This window comes from Lithobates pipiens, unplaced genomic scaffold (genome assembly GCF_037356315.1).
Source record: "Lithobates pipiens isolate NorthernLeopardFrog02 unplaced genomic scaffold, aLitPip1_a1.2 Scaffold_8, whole genome shotgun sequence".
In the NCBI taxonomy this organism is placed as follows: Eukaryota; Metazoa; Chordata; class Amphibia; order Anura; family Ranidae; genus Lithobates; species Lithobates pipiens.
Genome location: NW_027507903.1, coordinates 100580955 through 100598501, shown reverse-complemented (window position 1 = coordinate 100598501; position 17547 = coordinate 100580955). Strand labels below are relative to the sequence as shown.

Below are 17547 nucleotides of genomic sequence, written 5' to 3'. Positions count from 1 at the left end.
GTCAAGACAGTTTATAGCCAGCATAGGTCTTGTTATGAGAACGTGTAAATGTTAGTAGCTTTGTGTTTTATTTTTTTATTTTTTCCTTAACCACTTCCCAATGGGCCATTGCAGCAAAACAGCCAGTTGGGAAAGCTGATGCTCTCTGGACATTTAAAAACATTCTTGCTTAGAATGTGGCCAGGCCCATTCCATTGAGCATGCTGCCATTGGGCAGCACAGATCACAGGTGAAATGAAAAGAGCCAATGAGAATGTACCTTGTGATTGCAGTGAACCAATCTGTGACTACAGGTATTTAAACACAGCCAGCCCTCCCCTTCCTCTCACAGGGGGAAGGAGAGGAAACCGCATGGACATGAAAGAGCCAATCGTAGTGGTGTTCCCTAACTCGTGATTGCTGTGATCCAATCACTGCGATCACAAGTGTAATTGCTGCCTGGGTTTTGTGTTTGTACACAATCAGCCCTAAACTTTCTCAACAGCGAAAGAAAGAGGAAGCAACATGGAGCTGATTTTATGTGTACACAAAGTTCAGTGTCGACCTGATATGTTCACCGCCATCCTGCAGCAAGTTTATTTTATGGTTGTAAATCCATAGTTGGGTCCATAGCAGGGACACAACACAGGTTGTATGTCCTAAACATAATGAATAAGGCAGAACTCTAGAAAGAATCTCAACTTCTTAATTCTATGGAATACATAAGTCTATGCAATACTTTAATCGTATAGCTGAAAGCATCCTTTACATACACAATTTATCAAATGTCCTCCCTTTGAATTTAATGCTCACAGAAGATTGGGGTTGTACAACAGATCAGTGTATTTCTACAGCAGGTACAGCCAGGTGTTTACAATTGCGTGCAAGAAGCCTGTATAGATCAATAACTGGCTGATACTGTCTGCAGCTGTTCACATGTAATCGCAGACAGAGTGATTACCTGTGGTTAGGGAAGGATGTTCACCCCTGGTGCAGAGTTTGCTTCCAGGGGAGCGTATCTGTCCCTAACTGCATTGTCACTGTTTTGTACTGGCTTGCTGTCTGCTGCTGATCTGAACACCAGGCTGTAACGGCCACAAAAATACATTGATCTAGGCATTTAATAGCCCTAACTGGCTGTGTGCTTGAGCCTTTATTCAATTGTTGTAATGGTAATCATGCATATGATGGGTAACTATAGAAAAATAAGGCTGTTGAAGTCTTGGATCTGGAACCATGTTTTGGCTCTTCCAAGGACTCAAGAAGACTTGAGTTTACATAGGTGATATATTCCAGCCATGTCCTGACCATCCATTGTACTTTAAAGTGATACTACAGTCTCAGCCCCTAATATCCTCCTTCTCGGGTCCCCCATTGGTACTTATGGCCCCTCTCTCCTACTGAGTGCCCCCGCAGAAAGCAGCTTGCTATAGGGGCACCTTAGCTGAGCCATTGTTGTGTCTCCATTCAGACACAGAGCTGCGGCACCCTCTCTCATTGGCTGACTCACTGTGACAGCAATGGGAGCTACTGGCACCCTGCTGCTGTCTGTCAATGAGGAGAGGGAGTCCTAGACCTGAAACATCGCTGGATCTAGATGGGGTCAAGTAAGTATTAAGGGGTACACAGAAGGTTTTGTATGCAAATGCGTAGAACACATTAACCACTTCAATACAGGGCACTTAAACACCTTCCTGCCCAGACCAATTTTGAGCTTTCAGCGCTGTCGCACTTTGAATGACAATTGCGCGGTCATGCTACACTGTACCCAAATGAAATTTTTATCATTTTTTTCCCACAAATAGAGCTTTCTTTTGGTGGTATTTGATCACCTCTACGTTTTTTATTTTTTGCGCTACAAATAAAAAAATACCGAAAATTTTGAAAAAAAGTGTTTTTTTGTTTGTTTCAAAACTTTGTAAATAAGTACGTTTTCTCCTTCACTGATGGGCACTGATGGGGCTACACTGATGGGCACTGATAAGGTGGCACTGATGGGCACCAATGTGGCACCAATGAAGTGGCACTGATAGGCGGCACTGATAGGCGGCACTGATAGGCGGCACTGATAGGCGGCACTGATAGGCGGCACTGATAGGCGGCACTGATAGGCGGCACTGATAGGCGGCACTGATGCTGGATACTGATAGGCGGCACTGATGCTGGATACTGATAGGCGGCACTGATGCTGGATACTGATAGGCGGCACTGATGCTGGATACTGATAGGCGGCACTGATGCTGGATACTGATAGGCGGCACTGATGCTGGATACTGATAGGCGGCACTGATGCTGGATACTGATAGGCGGCACTGATGCTGGATACTGATAGGCGGCACTGATGGGCGACACGGATGGGCAACACGGACGGACACTGATAGGTGGCACAAATTGGCACTGATAGCTGGCACGGATGGGCGGTACAGGTGGGCACTCATAGGCGGTACAGGTGGGCACTCATAGGCGGTACAGGTGGGCACTCATAGGCGGTACAGGTGGGCACTCATAGGCGGCACAGGTGGGCACTCATAGGCGGCACAGGTGGGCACTCATAGGCGGCATCGGTGTTATAGTAATGGATGCCAATCAGTGCCAAACAATAATGCATGCCAATCAGTGATGCCCATTGTGGGCACTGATTGGCATCCATTATGGGCACTGATTGGCACCCATTGTGCTGACTGGCATCCCTGGTGGTCTAGGGAGGATTATGGCCTTTATTACCTTTCCCTGATGGTCTAGTGGCGTCCCTGGTGGTCCAGTGTGGGCATCCTCGGGGGGGCTGTGCTGATAATCGATCAGCACAGACCCCCGTTGTCAGAGGAGCAGCCGATCGGCTCTCCTCTACTCGCGTCTGACAGACGCGAGTGAGGGAAAGCCGATCACCGGCTCTTCCCATTTACACTGTGATCAGCCGTGATTGGACACGGCTGATCACATGGTAAAGAGTCTCCGTCGGAGACTCTTTACCGAGATCGTAGTTGCCGGGTGTCAGACTGACACCCCCGCAACAACGATCGCCGCGATGCGCGCCCCCGGGGGCGCGCAGCGGCTCATAATCCTGATCACGTCACATGACGTCCGGTCAGGATTATGAAACCACTTCGCCATCGTCAATTCCCTATAGGGCGGGCGGCAAGTGGTTAAGAAAAAAAAAAAACTGCCTTTTTAGAAGCACTTTAAATGGCCACTTGGAACGGTTCTGAGAAGGTTTTAAAATGCCCTTGGTTGCAACATGCATGCGTGCTGCAGCAGTGTTTCAAGCTTTGGCCTGCATCTCAATTCCAGCATTTCTCAGTTTCCAAAAGATTGTGGATACAAGTTTTCTTTATCGTACATCACAGGACACAGCCATTGTAGTTACTATGTGAGTTATAGGCCACCTTCAGGTGCTGGATACTGGCACACCCTGAGACAAGAAGTCCACTTCCTATATAACCCCTCCCAGTACTGGGAGTACCTCCAGTTTTTTCACAAGTTAAAGATGTGCTGTGCTCCACTAAAATAGCCTGCCCCAGCAAGGAATATGCAACTGGATCCATTCAAAGCGTCTCTTTTCAGGCCGAATCGAATGGTACTCGGGCCTTGTGGTGGAAGAAATGAGGTTTAGCCCGTAACGCTTCTCTTTTAGAGAGCTGGACCCCGGGATCCAGTAATTTCGTTTTTTTTTTTTCAGCCATAGTTTTCTTGGCGGGGTGCTTTGCGGGTCCAGGAGTGTGGATCCCCTGATTTTAAAGAGGCCCTGCTTCCTGAAGATTTAACAGAGTCCACCGTGGGGGGTAAAGATTGGGTCTGTTGGTTTTACCACAGAATCCCTGTGGTGGGAAAGGTAAGAGGAGATTTCAAAGGTATTTTAAATTCTCTTAGGAGTTGTCTCCTTTAAAAAGTAAATGTTGTCGTCATGCCTAAAAGTCACCACTGGGAGGTGTATAGAGCACATACCTTTCATGCTTTTCTCAGATCACTCTGTAATTGGCAGAAGCTGCAGACTCCCCGACCTCCCCGGCATGTAGTCCCAGGCCTCTGGTAAGGTTTTGGGGGGGGGAGCCAGAAACTATCAGTGGATGCCGCTCCATTTTCCACTGCCTACATGGCGATTTGTCACATCCTCCTCACTGGAGGAGGGGGGTGCGGTGGGAATACTGAGGGGACGTGGCTTAGCGTGGCATTGGCATGCGGCAACGTCCAGCGAGGGACACATTTTAAAAAGCTCCATTTTGCTGTCTGAAACTGTCAGAGGGACACGAGCAGAAAGAGGGCATGCAAGTGTTGACACAGGCTTTTCCTTGGCACATTTACTAAAGGACCAGCTGAGCACTAATGGCAGCGACAGTTGCTGGACTATTTGCTCAAGCCATGGGTGCGATTTTTTTTTTTTTTTTTTTTTTTTTTTTTTTTTTTTTTTTTTTTTCTTCTGGTAGTAACTCTGCATTTGTGCATTGGGCTATGGTCAGAAGGGGAGGTAGAAACGCCCCAAAAAAGGGCTCGACAGGGACTCCTTCAGGCTTTAAAAAGCCTAAACTCATCTCAATGGCATCCTCCCCTGAGAGATCTCAGGTGGCAGGTCAGAGTGGGCCATCAGGGCCGTCAAATGTTGCAATTGTTTCCAACACTGCAGACCCTGTCTATATTACTGAAGAGGTTTTTTCTGCAGCCCCAGTGTGGGACAACACAGGACAGGTCCCCTTCCTTTTCCACAGGACCCTCAAACTGAGGATCTCGGGGCAGGGGAAGATGACTGTTGATGCATTCTCTTACTGAGGTGGTCTGTTTCACATTTTTGCTACCCTTAACGGAGTCTGTTGATAAGCCCACTTCTTGGTGGGGTTTGCTAAAGCCTCCTCGAGCTGTGTATGCCTTTCCTGTCCATTCATTGCTGGGAAAGCTTATGTATTCTATTCACTAAAAAGTGGGAGATACCAGCAAATGATGCTGCTATATCCTCTGTGAATAAAAGCTCGACTTGTCCGGTAGACCATGCTCAAATGCTTGGGGATCCAATGGACAAAAATTTGGAATTCCTATTAAACGCTTTTTCTTTTTTTTTCTCTGGCAGGTTCAGCGACTCGGCCTGCGCTGGAAGCAATTGGTGTTTGTCAATCCTTGAGAGACCAGTTTAAACAGGGGCTCAATGTGATTCCTGATCATTAGGCCCAGGATTTAGCTGAACTACCAGTGACGTTATATTTTGCAATAGATGCCATGAGAGATTCTATTCTTCAGGCCTCGTGCCTTGGGCTGGCACATGTGTAGAATCTTATGGTTGAAAAATTGGTCCACTGAGGCGCCATGCAACAAGCTCCTGGCTAGTTTTTATTTTCACCGGGAATGGCTGTTTGGGGAGGGTTTGGATAAATGCTTCTAAAAAATTTCTGGTGGAAAAAGTACTCTTTTGCCAGTTAGGAAGAGGCGTAAACATGCTTCGTTTAAACAAGCTCCTTCCCCAGTGCCAGGAGCATCGGCCTCCAGGCAGTCATGACAGTCTCTGCCGTCAGGTTCAAGAGGTAAACCTCAGGGTCAACCCCAGGGACAAAAAGTCCTGGGGAGGAAACCTACGAAACAAAATACTAAAGCCTCCTTATGAAGGGACCCCCCCCCCCCCCTTGCTCGGGCCCAAGGCATAACGATTATAGCGTACCTAGGCGATCTACTCTTGATAGAGCAATCCGTAGCCCGCTTAGACCAAAGTATGATCACCACAGTCAACTACCTGGAATACCTAGGTTGGATTCTCAACCTAGAGAAATCCTTAAAACCATCAAGGAGATTAGAATACTTGGATCTGATCATAGATACAGCCCAGAAAAAAAGTATTCTTGCTCCAGGCAAAGAGAAGTGCCATAAAGGAACGGATTCAGGTGGTCAAGGCAAAGAAGAATCCTTCCATTCGACTTTGCATGAAGTTGTTGGGAAAGATGGTGGCTTCATTTAAGGGCATTCCTTATGCTCGGTTTCATTTGAGGCTGCTGCAAAACGGTATCCTGTTGGCTTGGAACAAGGTCCAAGTGCTAGATTTCCCAATTCGTCTGCCTCAAAGGGTGCGCTGGAACCTCAGTTGGAGCTCAGTGAGTCGGGTCGCGGGTCCCGCAGACTCTATCACTGCGGGGATACCCGTGATCGCCTCACGGGGAGGAAGAATGGGGGAGATGCTAATGTAAACAAGCATCTCCTCGTTCTGCCTAGTGACAGTGTCGCTGATCTCTGCTTTCTGTGATCGGAGCAGAGATCAGTGACATGTCATACACAGCCATGCCCCCCCCCCCCCCACAGCTAGAAACATGCCCCTAGGACATAACCCCTACACTGCCACCTAGTGGTTAACCCCTTCACTGCCAGTGTCATTTACACAGGAATCTGCATTTGTATAGCACTGATTGCTGTATAAATGACAATGGGTCCCACAAGTGTCCGATGTCTGCCATAATGTTGCAGTCATGATAAAAATCGCAGATCGCCACCTTAAAAAAAAAATGCCATAAAACTATCACCTATTTTGCTAATGCTATAACTTTTGCGCAAACAAATATTCTCTTATTGCGATATTGTTTTTTTCTAAAAAAAAAAAAATAGAAGAATACGTATTGGCCTAAACTGAGGATAAAATGTTTTATGTATTATATTATAGCAAAAAGTAAATTCATTTTTTTTCAAAATTGTCACTTTTTTTTGTTTATAGCACAAAAAATTCAAAACTGCAGGGGTGATAAAATGCCATCAAAAGAAAGCTCTATTTGTGGGGGGAAAAAAAGGACCTTGATTTTGTTTGGGAGCGGCGTCTCACGAGCACGCAGTTGTTAAAGCGGCGTGGTCAGGAAGGGGGTAAATTCTTCCGGGGGTGAAGTGGTTAATAACCAAGAATCTGCAGAAGGGAAAACCCTTCCTACCAGTTACCTGGAAGGTGGTAACACATGCCAGCCTTTCCAGTTGGGGAGCAGTCCTGGAAGAGGTGACTGTACAAGCAAAAATGGTCCAGATCAGAAATTACCTTGCCCATCAATATTTTAGAGATTCGGGCAGTGCACTTGTCCCTGAGGACCTGGACACTCAGGTTACAGAATTGTCCTGTCAGGATCCAATCAGACAATGCCACAGCAGTGGCCTATAGCAATCACCAAGGGGGCACAAGAAGTTGTGTGGCCCAGAGAGGTGAATCATATCTTAGGCAGAAAACATTGTACCTTGTCTATCGGTAGTCTTCGATCCAGGAATAGAAAATTGGCAGGCGGACTACTTGAGTCGCCAGCAGTTGTTCCCAGGAGACTGGGCCCTTTGCCCCAATGTCTTCCTGGCAATATGCTGAAGATGGGGGATCCCGGACATAGATCTGTTTGCGTCCAGGTTCAACAAAAAGATCGAAAACTTTGTCAAGAACAAGGGATCCACTAGCATGCGGAACAGATGCCTTGGTGTTTAGTTCTGTCGGTGTTGCAGAAACAGCCTTTTGAGCCGATATGGCATTTTCCCTTGGTCCTTTTGACAAGGAAACACATTTTTCTGGTAGCCATATCTTTTGCAAGAAGGGTATCGGAGTTGGCGGCTCTTTCTTGTAAAGAGCCATATTTAATTATTCACAAGGATAAGGTAGTATTGCATCCTCATCCTAATTTTCTACCAAAGGTAGTGTCAGATTTTCATTTAAAAGAGGAAATTATTCTGCCTTCATTTTTCCAGAACACTGTTCTATAGAAGAGAAATCACTACATTCTTTGGATGTGGTGAGAGCAGTCAGTCTACTTGAAGGCGACTGCTCAGATTTGGAAAAATTATGTTTTGTTTGTGTTGCCTGAAGGTCCTAAAAGAGGACAGGCAGCATCGAAATCTACTATTTCTAAATGGATTTGACAAGTAATTATTCAAGCTTATGCTTTGAAGAGGAAGATTCCACCCACTCAAATCAAAGCGCACTCCACTAGGGCTGTTAGTGCTTCGTGGGCAGTGCATCACCAAGCCTCCATGGCTCAAATCTGCAAGGCTGCAACTTGGTCTTCAGTCCATACATTTGCAAGTTTCTATCAGGTGGATGTAAAAATATGTGAGGATATTGTCTTTGGGCCTAGTGTGCTGCAGGCAGCAGTATAAGTTCTCTAGTCTCATGGTGTCCTACTTTGTTGTCTCCCTCCCCTCAGTTGGCATTGTCTGGCCCGTGATTTACTCCAAGAAAAGGATTTTACAGGTAAGGGGTTAATGGGATTTTTATATCGACTTGAGGTGTCTACTTTCCAAAGGGCCATTTTGGGGGTATTTGATACATTTTGATAAGTAAGGGAAACTTTATTTTTTTTCCTTTTTATATATAGCAAAAAGTGGTCAATAAATGCCCCTAAAAGAAGGCTCTCTGTCTACAAAAAATTATATAACATTCATTTGTGTACAGTGTTGGAATGCCGAGCAGTTGCCAGTATGACTGTCAATGCTGAAAATTGGCCTGGAAAGGAAGGGGGTGTGTAACATGCTGGTGTTGAAGTAGTTAATAAAAAGTGAGCTCTAGTTACACCTTTTTATGATAACTGTCTGTAAAAGCATTACCGTATTTATCGGTGTATAACTCGCACGCCACGTTTAGGAGGGAATTTTAAGGGGAAAAACTTACATTTAAATGCCCATCAAGGCAGCCTTGTCCAGTGTCCATCGGCAGCCTTGTCCAGTGTCCATCGGCAGCCTTGTCCAGTGTCCATCGGCAGCCTTGTCCAGTGTCCATCGGCAGCCTTGTCCAGTGTCCATCGGCAGCCTTGTCCAGTGTCCATCGGCAGCCTTGTCCAGTGTCCATCGGCAGCCTTGTCCAGTGTCCATCGGCAGCCTTGTCCAGTGTCCATCGGCAGCCTTGTCCAGTGTCCATCGGCAGCCTTTCCCCGATTTTAAATTTGTCGCCGATCTCCGCTGACGGAGAGGAGCGATCGGAGCCGAGTACACAAAGCCGAGTGTACTTTGGCTAGACTGGGCTCTGCTCAGTCAGGGACGGGACTGCGAGAGGAGTCAAGTCTAGCCGAAGTACTCGGCTTTCTGTATGTCAGCAGCACTCGCTCCTCTGGCAATCAGTGGAGGTGGGCGGGACTGCTAGAGGAGCCGAGTAAATCCGGGTGTACTTCAGCTTTTGTGTATCTCGGCTCTGCTCACTCCTTTCCTCATAATCAGCGGGGGATCAGCGTTTAACACGCACCCACAATTTTCCTCTGATTTTAAGGGGAAGTATGCATGTTATACACCAATGAATACGGTGTTTTATTATCTTACAGAGGACATTTGGCTTGATTTACCTGCAGTATGTGTAGCCAGCCATGTTTTATACTGAATCGCGGAGCTGTTTGTTCTTGTTGCTTTATAAACCTACAAGGTAAAGGGTGTGTGTGTGTTGTGTTTTTTTTTTTTTTTTTTTTTTTTTTTTTTTTCCATGATTCTGTAATGAGTTCTTGAGGGTAAATGAGGCTGGTACCACATAAACCACTGAAGTAACCAAATACCAATTCATGTGATGTTGGATAATGTGCCCACTCTCAGTATTGCATAATGTTGGCAATATCTTGATCTATGCTTTCGGCTTACCTTGTGATATCTGCTGTTTTTTTTTTTTTTTTTTTTTTATTAAACTTCAAAATATAAGTGCTACCATTGGTGACCTCCCCTTCTGAAATGTCATGTCTGTCTCCATCTTAAAACTGAACTCTAGCTTCCACTGCCCCTATCTTTTTTCTTTTTTTTTGTTCTTACCCCATCGCTGGTACGGGTGATGTCACTGGTCCTTACACTTTTCTTTTTTTCTTTTTTTTTTTCTCTTGCTGGGGGGCAGGAATTCTGCCTAGACTGAGCACATTGCATGTATTTTTAAAAATGGGACAGAGGGGCTGAAAAAAATGCATGCTTTTTGTTTCACTGACCATGAACAAGTATAGAGAAAATATAAAGGTATAAAGTACAAAGGAAATTATCTACATGCTTGTTCTGGGTTAGAACAAGTAGAAGTATCATAGCCACTGAATTAGCATGACCGTCAGGATTTCTGAAGGCTCCTTATCAGTGACAGCCCACATTATGTAACCATAACTTTGCCACTGCAGAATGTAAAGGGAATATAAATAAAAAATGTCAAAATTGTGGTGATAGTTTTACATTTTCTCTGCAATATGAAATACTTTGGCTGGCCATAGACCGTTTGAATCTCAGCCGGTTCAGCGGGAACTGGCCAAGATTCAAGCCATGTATGGGCAGGCTGAGTGTACCAAGTCGATCAACTTTGGTACAACCAGCCTGCCGGATCTTGCATGCGATTATAGCTAGGGGGCTGATATAGCCGCTAGCAATAATCGCTGCCTTTTGCCAGCAAGGGTGAATTCCTTCAACGGGAGAATACAACTCGGCAGGAGGGATTCCTCTGCCAACACTGTTGATGGGAAATTTCTTTTCTAGAACCATGGTTGCAGGAAAGAAATATGCATTATGTTTGCCTTGCTTTAGTTACATATGTGGGAAGGTTGATAGACACCAGTCTAGCCAGCTCAACCTGTTTATTGCATTTCTCATATCCTGTATATTGCGTTTGCCAAGATGCCGATCTAAGAGTTTTTGAAACAATCTATCCTTAGACATTTTACCTATTAGCTTCTTATACGCCTCATCTTTCTGGGAAGAACATTTTTGATGGCTTTGAATGAGTAAGATCTGTGATTTATTTTTCACCTAATAACTTGTGTATTTTAAGTATTTGGTTTATAAATAAGTACGGTATCTTAAATTGTTTTGTCATAATATTCCTATAGGTAGTCATTGTTGAAGACTATGCAGACCCTTTTGATGCCAAACAGGGTCCAGGGAACCAGGCAACAGCAGAAACCATAACCGAGAATGACGGCTACATGGAACCCTATGAAGCGCAAAAAATGATGGCAGGTGAGAACTACAAATCTGTCCTACAAATAGTATGTTCAAACCTAATACATATGTAATAAAAGACCGTTGTAGTTACAGGACATTTGGCTCCAGCTGAGGTAATACAAAACAGTTTGGAAAGGCCAGTAAATCTTTTCTTCTATGCCTTTTGATCAAAGGAAAATGCCGCGGGAAAAAAAAATGCTTTCTTTAATCTTGTAATATTTTATTTAGCATAGAAAATGTAAGCCTGTCTGTGAAATGGTTCTAATATGCATAGTTTCCATTTATCACATGAATTTAGAATGAAGTACAAGGTTAAAAGCTTTATTCTTGTAAACGAATATCTAGAATAAATAGTTTAAATTTTTAATGGCTTGTTGATCCTCTGTGCCATTTTATATTTATTCATCAAATTGTGTGTAGAATAAAGCTTTTAAATTCAAGGATTACATTTTTTATTTTTATTTTTTTTAAGATGGCACATAATGTAATAAGGTGTTAAAATGTATTTTGTTTACAGAATGGGGGGGGGGGGGCAATGTTTTATTTTAATTGGTATTAACCAACTTGTGAAAATCTTTAATTTTGCCGGTTCTTACATAAAGGCTGTCTGATTCACTGATCTGTATATTTCTATAGAAAAGGGAAGATTTGGTGCCTACGTGCATGGAGATTTTACATTAAAGTGGTAATGATATACAGTAAACCAGGGTTGCGTCCCAGAGATTGCTAGTGGTTCCTTGAGCACTGGGCTAATTTTCTTCCTTGACAGTACCAGTGTTGTGCCACCACCTATGCCATAAGGCAGAAACAGCAGCGTGGGGCTTCTTCTGACATTTCTTTTTTTATTTAGCTGTCTGCAAGAGGGTCCTTCTTCCTACTAATTTTAAGTGTAAGAGGCTCTTCTACCACTGACCCACCTCATGACTATTAATGTAAGCAGAAACTACACTGGCCACAAATGTAAGGGTTATTCCATCTGGTTCCCAATGGAACGAATGTAAGCAAGCATTCTTTTATTGACCACTAATATTAAGAGCAATACATTGACCACTAATGTAAGGACAGTCTTCTGCTGCCCTCCAGTGTAAAAGTGCTCCTGTCCCCCTGGCCGCTAATGTAAAGGAGAGCTTCTGGCTGAAATTAAGGGGTATTCTCCCACTCATTACTTGTATATGGGAGTTCTTCTACCACTGAATATCAGTGTAAGGGTACCATTCTCCCACTGATCACCAATGTAAGGGGGCTCTTGTCCCACTTACTATCCTTGAAAGAGGGCCCCACTACCACTGACCATCAAAGTATAGAGATGCTACAACATAGATGTTATCAATTTGCTACACTACTTATAACTAGCTGAGCCCATATGGTCAAAATACTTTGGATTACAAGGAGTTGAACTCTAAGAAGACAATATATGCATGGATGAATTCCAGTCTGCACACAGTTGAAGATGTCACAACCAAAATGTCAGTGTTCATTACCATGAAAACAATGTTTCCAAGATAAGGCAGCAAGTGGGCATACATCTTTAACAAAGATGCTGAACATGGCTCTTTCATTTGCAGGATAGAGACAAATATGAAGAAAATTATTTTATGCTATGGAATAAACTAAGAAGTTGAACTTCTTAAATCACTAAATGCATACTAATTCCACCACAAAACATTGTGTTAAATCCTAATTACAACCATGTACTCATCTGATACCTAATGAAAAAGATGACAAAGATTGTTCTCATCAGCTAGAAAATATATTATCAAATAGTTCATGAATATGCATATAATCGGTGCACTAACTTTTTTTGATTACAAGCAATAAATCGTTAAAAAATTTACCAAGTCACATAAGGGGGGATAAATATTTAATGACCCAATAAATGAAAAATATAACATGCAACAGCGCACGTAAATAGACTAAAACTGGTAGAGTTGACCAAGCATGATTCCTCCAACCCTGGACTGCAAAACTGTGGCAACAACTTCGGAGTAATACTATTATCTCAATTCGAAAACTGTTCAATTGGACAATGTATAGTGTTGTCGGTGACTCAATGAATAATTACTTCATTTGTGGCTAGATCCACAAAGGTATAGATCACAACAAATGTCTGGTATTCTCCAATATTGTTATTATGATTATTAATGATTTCTATAGTGCCAACAATGTATGCAGCGCTTTACACTCTAGAGGGGGGACAGCACATTTACAGTACAATACAGAAGGGACAGGAGGGCCCTGCTCATAGAGCTTACATTCTAAAGGGAGGAGGTGGTGGTACAAAAGGTAATAGATGCGGAGAAAGATTTGATGGTGTTAGGTGGGTGTGGGATAGGTTTCCCTGAATAAGTGAGTTTTCAGGGATCTCCTAAAGGTGGACAGGTTAGGGGCTGATCAGCTATACGGGGCAGGGAATTCCAGAGGATGGAAGAGGCTCTGGAGAAGTCCTGAAGACGAGCATGAGAGGAGGTAACAAGGGAGCTAGAGCAGTGGTCATCAACCCTGTCCTCGGGGGGGGGGGGGGGGGCCCACTATTATGTAATACCTAGTAATATAGACTTATAATTCTGAAATTGCATAGCAGCAAATTATATCACCTGTGATGTATTTCAGTTATCTTGCAAACTTGGCCTGTTAGTGGGCCATGAGGACAGGGATGATGACCACTGAGCTAGAGAGGAGGCCCTGGGAGGAGTGGAGGGGATGATTTGGGCAATATCTGCAGATTTCCATTTCATCCATGACCAGAAGTAATGGGAAATCTCCCCCAGCGGGCTACAGAAAATCTGTTAACTGGTCCCTACTCTATTCAAAATAGGGTAAAACGTTTTGGTGATACACACACCTGAAGTAGAAACGTATATGTGCATCACCTGTCTGGATGTACAGTTGGTTCACTTCCTGGATTTACACACACAAAGGCACACCTCCAGCTCCACAGTCCCACAACTGTAATTGGCCCTCTTATGACTCCCCCCCCCCCCCCCCCCCCCCCCCCCGTCCCTTCCTGGCAAACTCTCATGAGAGTGAGCTGTGCATGTCATAAGCCTAGGCTTTTTACCTGACAATGTGTAGGGGTGGAGTGAACGTGGAATAATACTTCTACAGAGGCACTGCCCCGAGAAGATGTACAACTAGGTTTCAAAAAATGGAGAACAGGATGGGACTTTGTGCCTCTGAGTGTAGACAGAATAAATACAATGGTATAATTAAAGAAAATTAAACAATGTGACCATCTTTGTAAATTGTTGGGGATTTGCACACCCTGAATTCAAACTTAATCGCACAAATTGTAATGTGTCTTAAACAGTTTTTTATGGCTAATAAAATTGTTTATATTCTTTAATTATACTATTGTATTCTAGCTGTCTACACTCTGCAGAGGCACAATCAAAGTCCCATGCTTTTTTGAAACATAGTTGTATTTTTTACCAGACCAGAAACAGGAAGTGGGCTGTATAAGGTATTTACTGGCAGAAAAAAAAGTTTTACTATCCAAAGTTAAAACAAGAAGGGCAGAAGATTTAATAGATGGAAAGTTGAAAAATATACTGAAGGTCCGCCTTAACTGAAGGCTGCTGCCCTGAGTGGCTGTCTTCCAGCGCTGTGAAGCTTAATGGCAATCGCTGCTACAGAGAAAAGTTGAACAACGTGCTTCCCTTCCGACGTTCAGCGAATTTGTATTGCTATACTCCCACATTGCATCGCCTTCTGTAAATGGGAAATGGAAAAGTTGAATTTCAGTATTCCACTGCACATTTGCAGATGTGATGTATTGTGGAAGTACAGTAATGAGTTCCGTGAATGGCTGAGAGGGTGGAAGCAGGCGGGTGGCTCAATTTTATTTTTTATTTTTCCATAGCAGTAGCTGCTGTTAACCCTCGCAGGAAAACAGCCACTCAGGACAGTTGCCTGCGGCCTTGAGTTGGGCAAAGCAGGAAAGATTTTTAGCAGAAACTGCCTCAGTTGTATAACGGGGTGTTTCCTGATAACCAAATGTTTGGTGCTGAATCCCCACCACCACCACAAAAAAGGGAGAAAAAAAGTAAGGTCAAAACAACAAAATAGTTTTTATACTGTATGCTTAGTTGTTTTCCTGGTAAATTATTTTTAACGTTACTTTTTCTAATCCATATTGGGCCAGTTGCCTAGATCACCTGACATAAGTAACATTCACATCTAAAAGAAAAACATTGGTGTCTTTCATAAGACATGCATATTACTCATGTTTTCTATCAGATTTTAGAGACTCTTGTAGAAGGAATACATTTTCCAGCCATGCAAGCTGCTGGCTTTGACTCAGATGGGTACAGGGAACAACTGAACAGAAATTTTATTATTCTCATAAAGATGTAATTTTTTTAATTGTAAAAGCAAAAAAGAAAAATCCAATGCAGAGCACTTAACAAAGTGGGAAGGAGAAATGCATGCTGTACTTTTATTCTGTCAAATTAGTTTATGCAGTCTGGATAAAATTTCAGCTTTCAATTAGTTGAATATATCTTTTGAGATTCTGGTAATTCCCTTTGCTACCCGTTTTCCTCTTATTAGAATGTCCTCAGCATTTACTGGCTCTCTGATTGGGCCGTCTGTCACCTCTAAAAAGTGTTACTCAGCTGAATAAGGGGCCACCAGCTGTGCTTGGAATTAACAATATCCCTGGATCCTTGCAAAGCAGAATGTGTGCCACTTGCTGAACACTGAGGTTTTACCAAGTAGTAACTAATTTGATGGGTTATGAAGTGGCAGCAAAAATATAGCCATGATTTTGATATTGCAGAGTATGTGTGTGTATGTGTGTGTGTGTGTGTATATGTGTGTGTGTGTGTATATGTATGTGTGTGTATATAATATATATTCTCATTTTACATTTTTTTCCTACACTAGTTTTTCAACATACGTTCTCCCCCCCCCGTAACTGGTATTGATTCTTGAAAGAATGTGCATCACTGTCAAACTGATTTGTTGCCCTGACTGTTATTGACAATCTTGTATAGCAAAGCTATGGGGGGGTGTAAGGGAGCTTTACGTTTGTAGAGGTACATTAATGCTAATATGCTTTAACCACCCACTGTATTACTGTATTTACCCTGTAGTAAAATGGCCATTTGGGAGACCTACTGTTCTGATCTCGGACATTTGAAAACATCCTTACTACAGAGGTACAAGAGGCACCAGGAATGCTCCCAATGCCTATGATCCTGCTTTGATTAAAAAGCCCAGATCACAGAAAAATGCACCAAGCCAATCAGAGTTGCTCTGTGTCTTGTGATCATTTTGATAGCCAATCATAAGGATCACAGATGTATACACTATTTGTCTTTACTTTTGAGAACCCTCCCCTTCCTCTCAAAAGCCATCACTTGCATTTAGTCTTCATTGCTTTGTCAGGTTTGTAATAGGTTAAGGGCCCGCTCACACCAATGGGTATCATTTTGGTGTGCAGAATGTACACTTACTGGTGTATGTTGTGCATTGTACTTTCTTGCAACGCATCACAGTATTTACTTTTTAACTTTATTGCAAGTTAACAAAAAACAATACAATTTTAATGCTGTGCACAACGTGTTGCTACACGCTGATGTGCATCGTAACTGTATAAAAATAAACGCATACCATTGGGCTTGTATTGTATAAACAGGCCACATGAGAATAACTGTTCGCTGTCCTTGGTTTGATCCTGCGCTGATCAATGCAGATTAGCACACCTGGTCCTAATGAGCCCTAAAAGAAGCAACTGAAAAGCACCAGACACATGACCACTGGATGAACACCTCCACCCTAATAAAATACATTTTGGTACAAAGTCAATATGTATTTGATTTTTTTTCCAACCAAAAGTAAAAAACTGGCTTTAAAAAAAAATAATAATAATTTCCTTGATAAAAACAAACCAAAAAAAATCAGTGGTTATTAAAATACTACCAAAAAACTCAATCTGTCCTAAACATTTTATAAAGGTCATTTATTAGACAAGCAATGTCCGTTCTACTATCACAGCACTGGAAAGGAGAGTGTAACATGCTAATATTGGGGTTGTTAGGGGAAAATGTGTCTAACTTAAAATGATTTTTAGAAACTACGAACTTTGCAGGTTACTGAATATAACCAACTAATGATCAGCTTCACCTAAAACTAATATTTGTATATCGCATGGTTGCAGACAAGTTAAATGCTTGTTCCTTATATTTTGTGGCAATATCATATTGTGGAGGGCAGGGCCGCTACAAAGACAGACAATGGTCTCCATTAAGCAGAGTACACTGAAAATATAAAACTCCTTTTAACACTCACACCAGAGACACTTGGCTTATCAAGATACTGTCATTTATTGGTGGCCCTCCATGTGAGCATTCTGCTTAAAACTGGAATAGTCACTTATCAGAACGTGAGCTTGACAAAGTAGAAGACATTCCTGAAATGCATTGCTTAGTGACGAGAACCACAGAAGCGGATGCTATAGATTATACTAAGCTCAGAGGCTTTGCTTCTCACTATCCAAGAGCAGGTCCTCTGGTATGCCTGCAGTGGCTTCGCCTCCAGAGTGGCTGTATTGGACACTTTTATGGGGGAAATTATATATAATATATATAATTTTTTTTTTTTTTAAATAAAGCTATTATCATTGAAGCTTGTCTATATACATGCATCTAGAATTGTATTACCATAAGGAGATCATGGGTAATTTACTTGAACTCACTTTTC

At 42.8% G+C, this 17547-nt stretch overlaps 1 protein-coding gene across 1 annotated transcript in view; it reads left to right on the top strand.

Moving 5' to 3' along the window:
- SHF (Src homology 2 domain containing F) overlaps nt 1-17547 on the top strand; it is a 334666-nt gene that overhangs the window by 67616 nt on the left and 249503 nt on the right. The window contains 1 exon segment of the mRNA XM_077472515.1: nt 10731-10860. Within this exon segment, the coding sequence (XP_077328641.1) occupies nt 10731-10860 (130 nt within the window).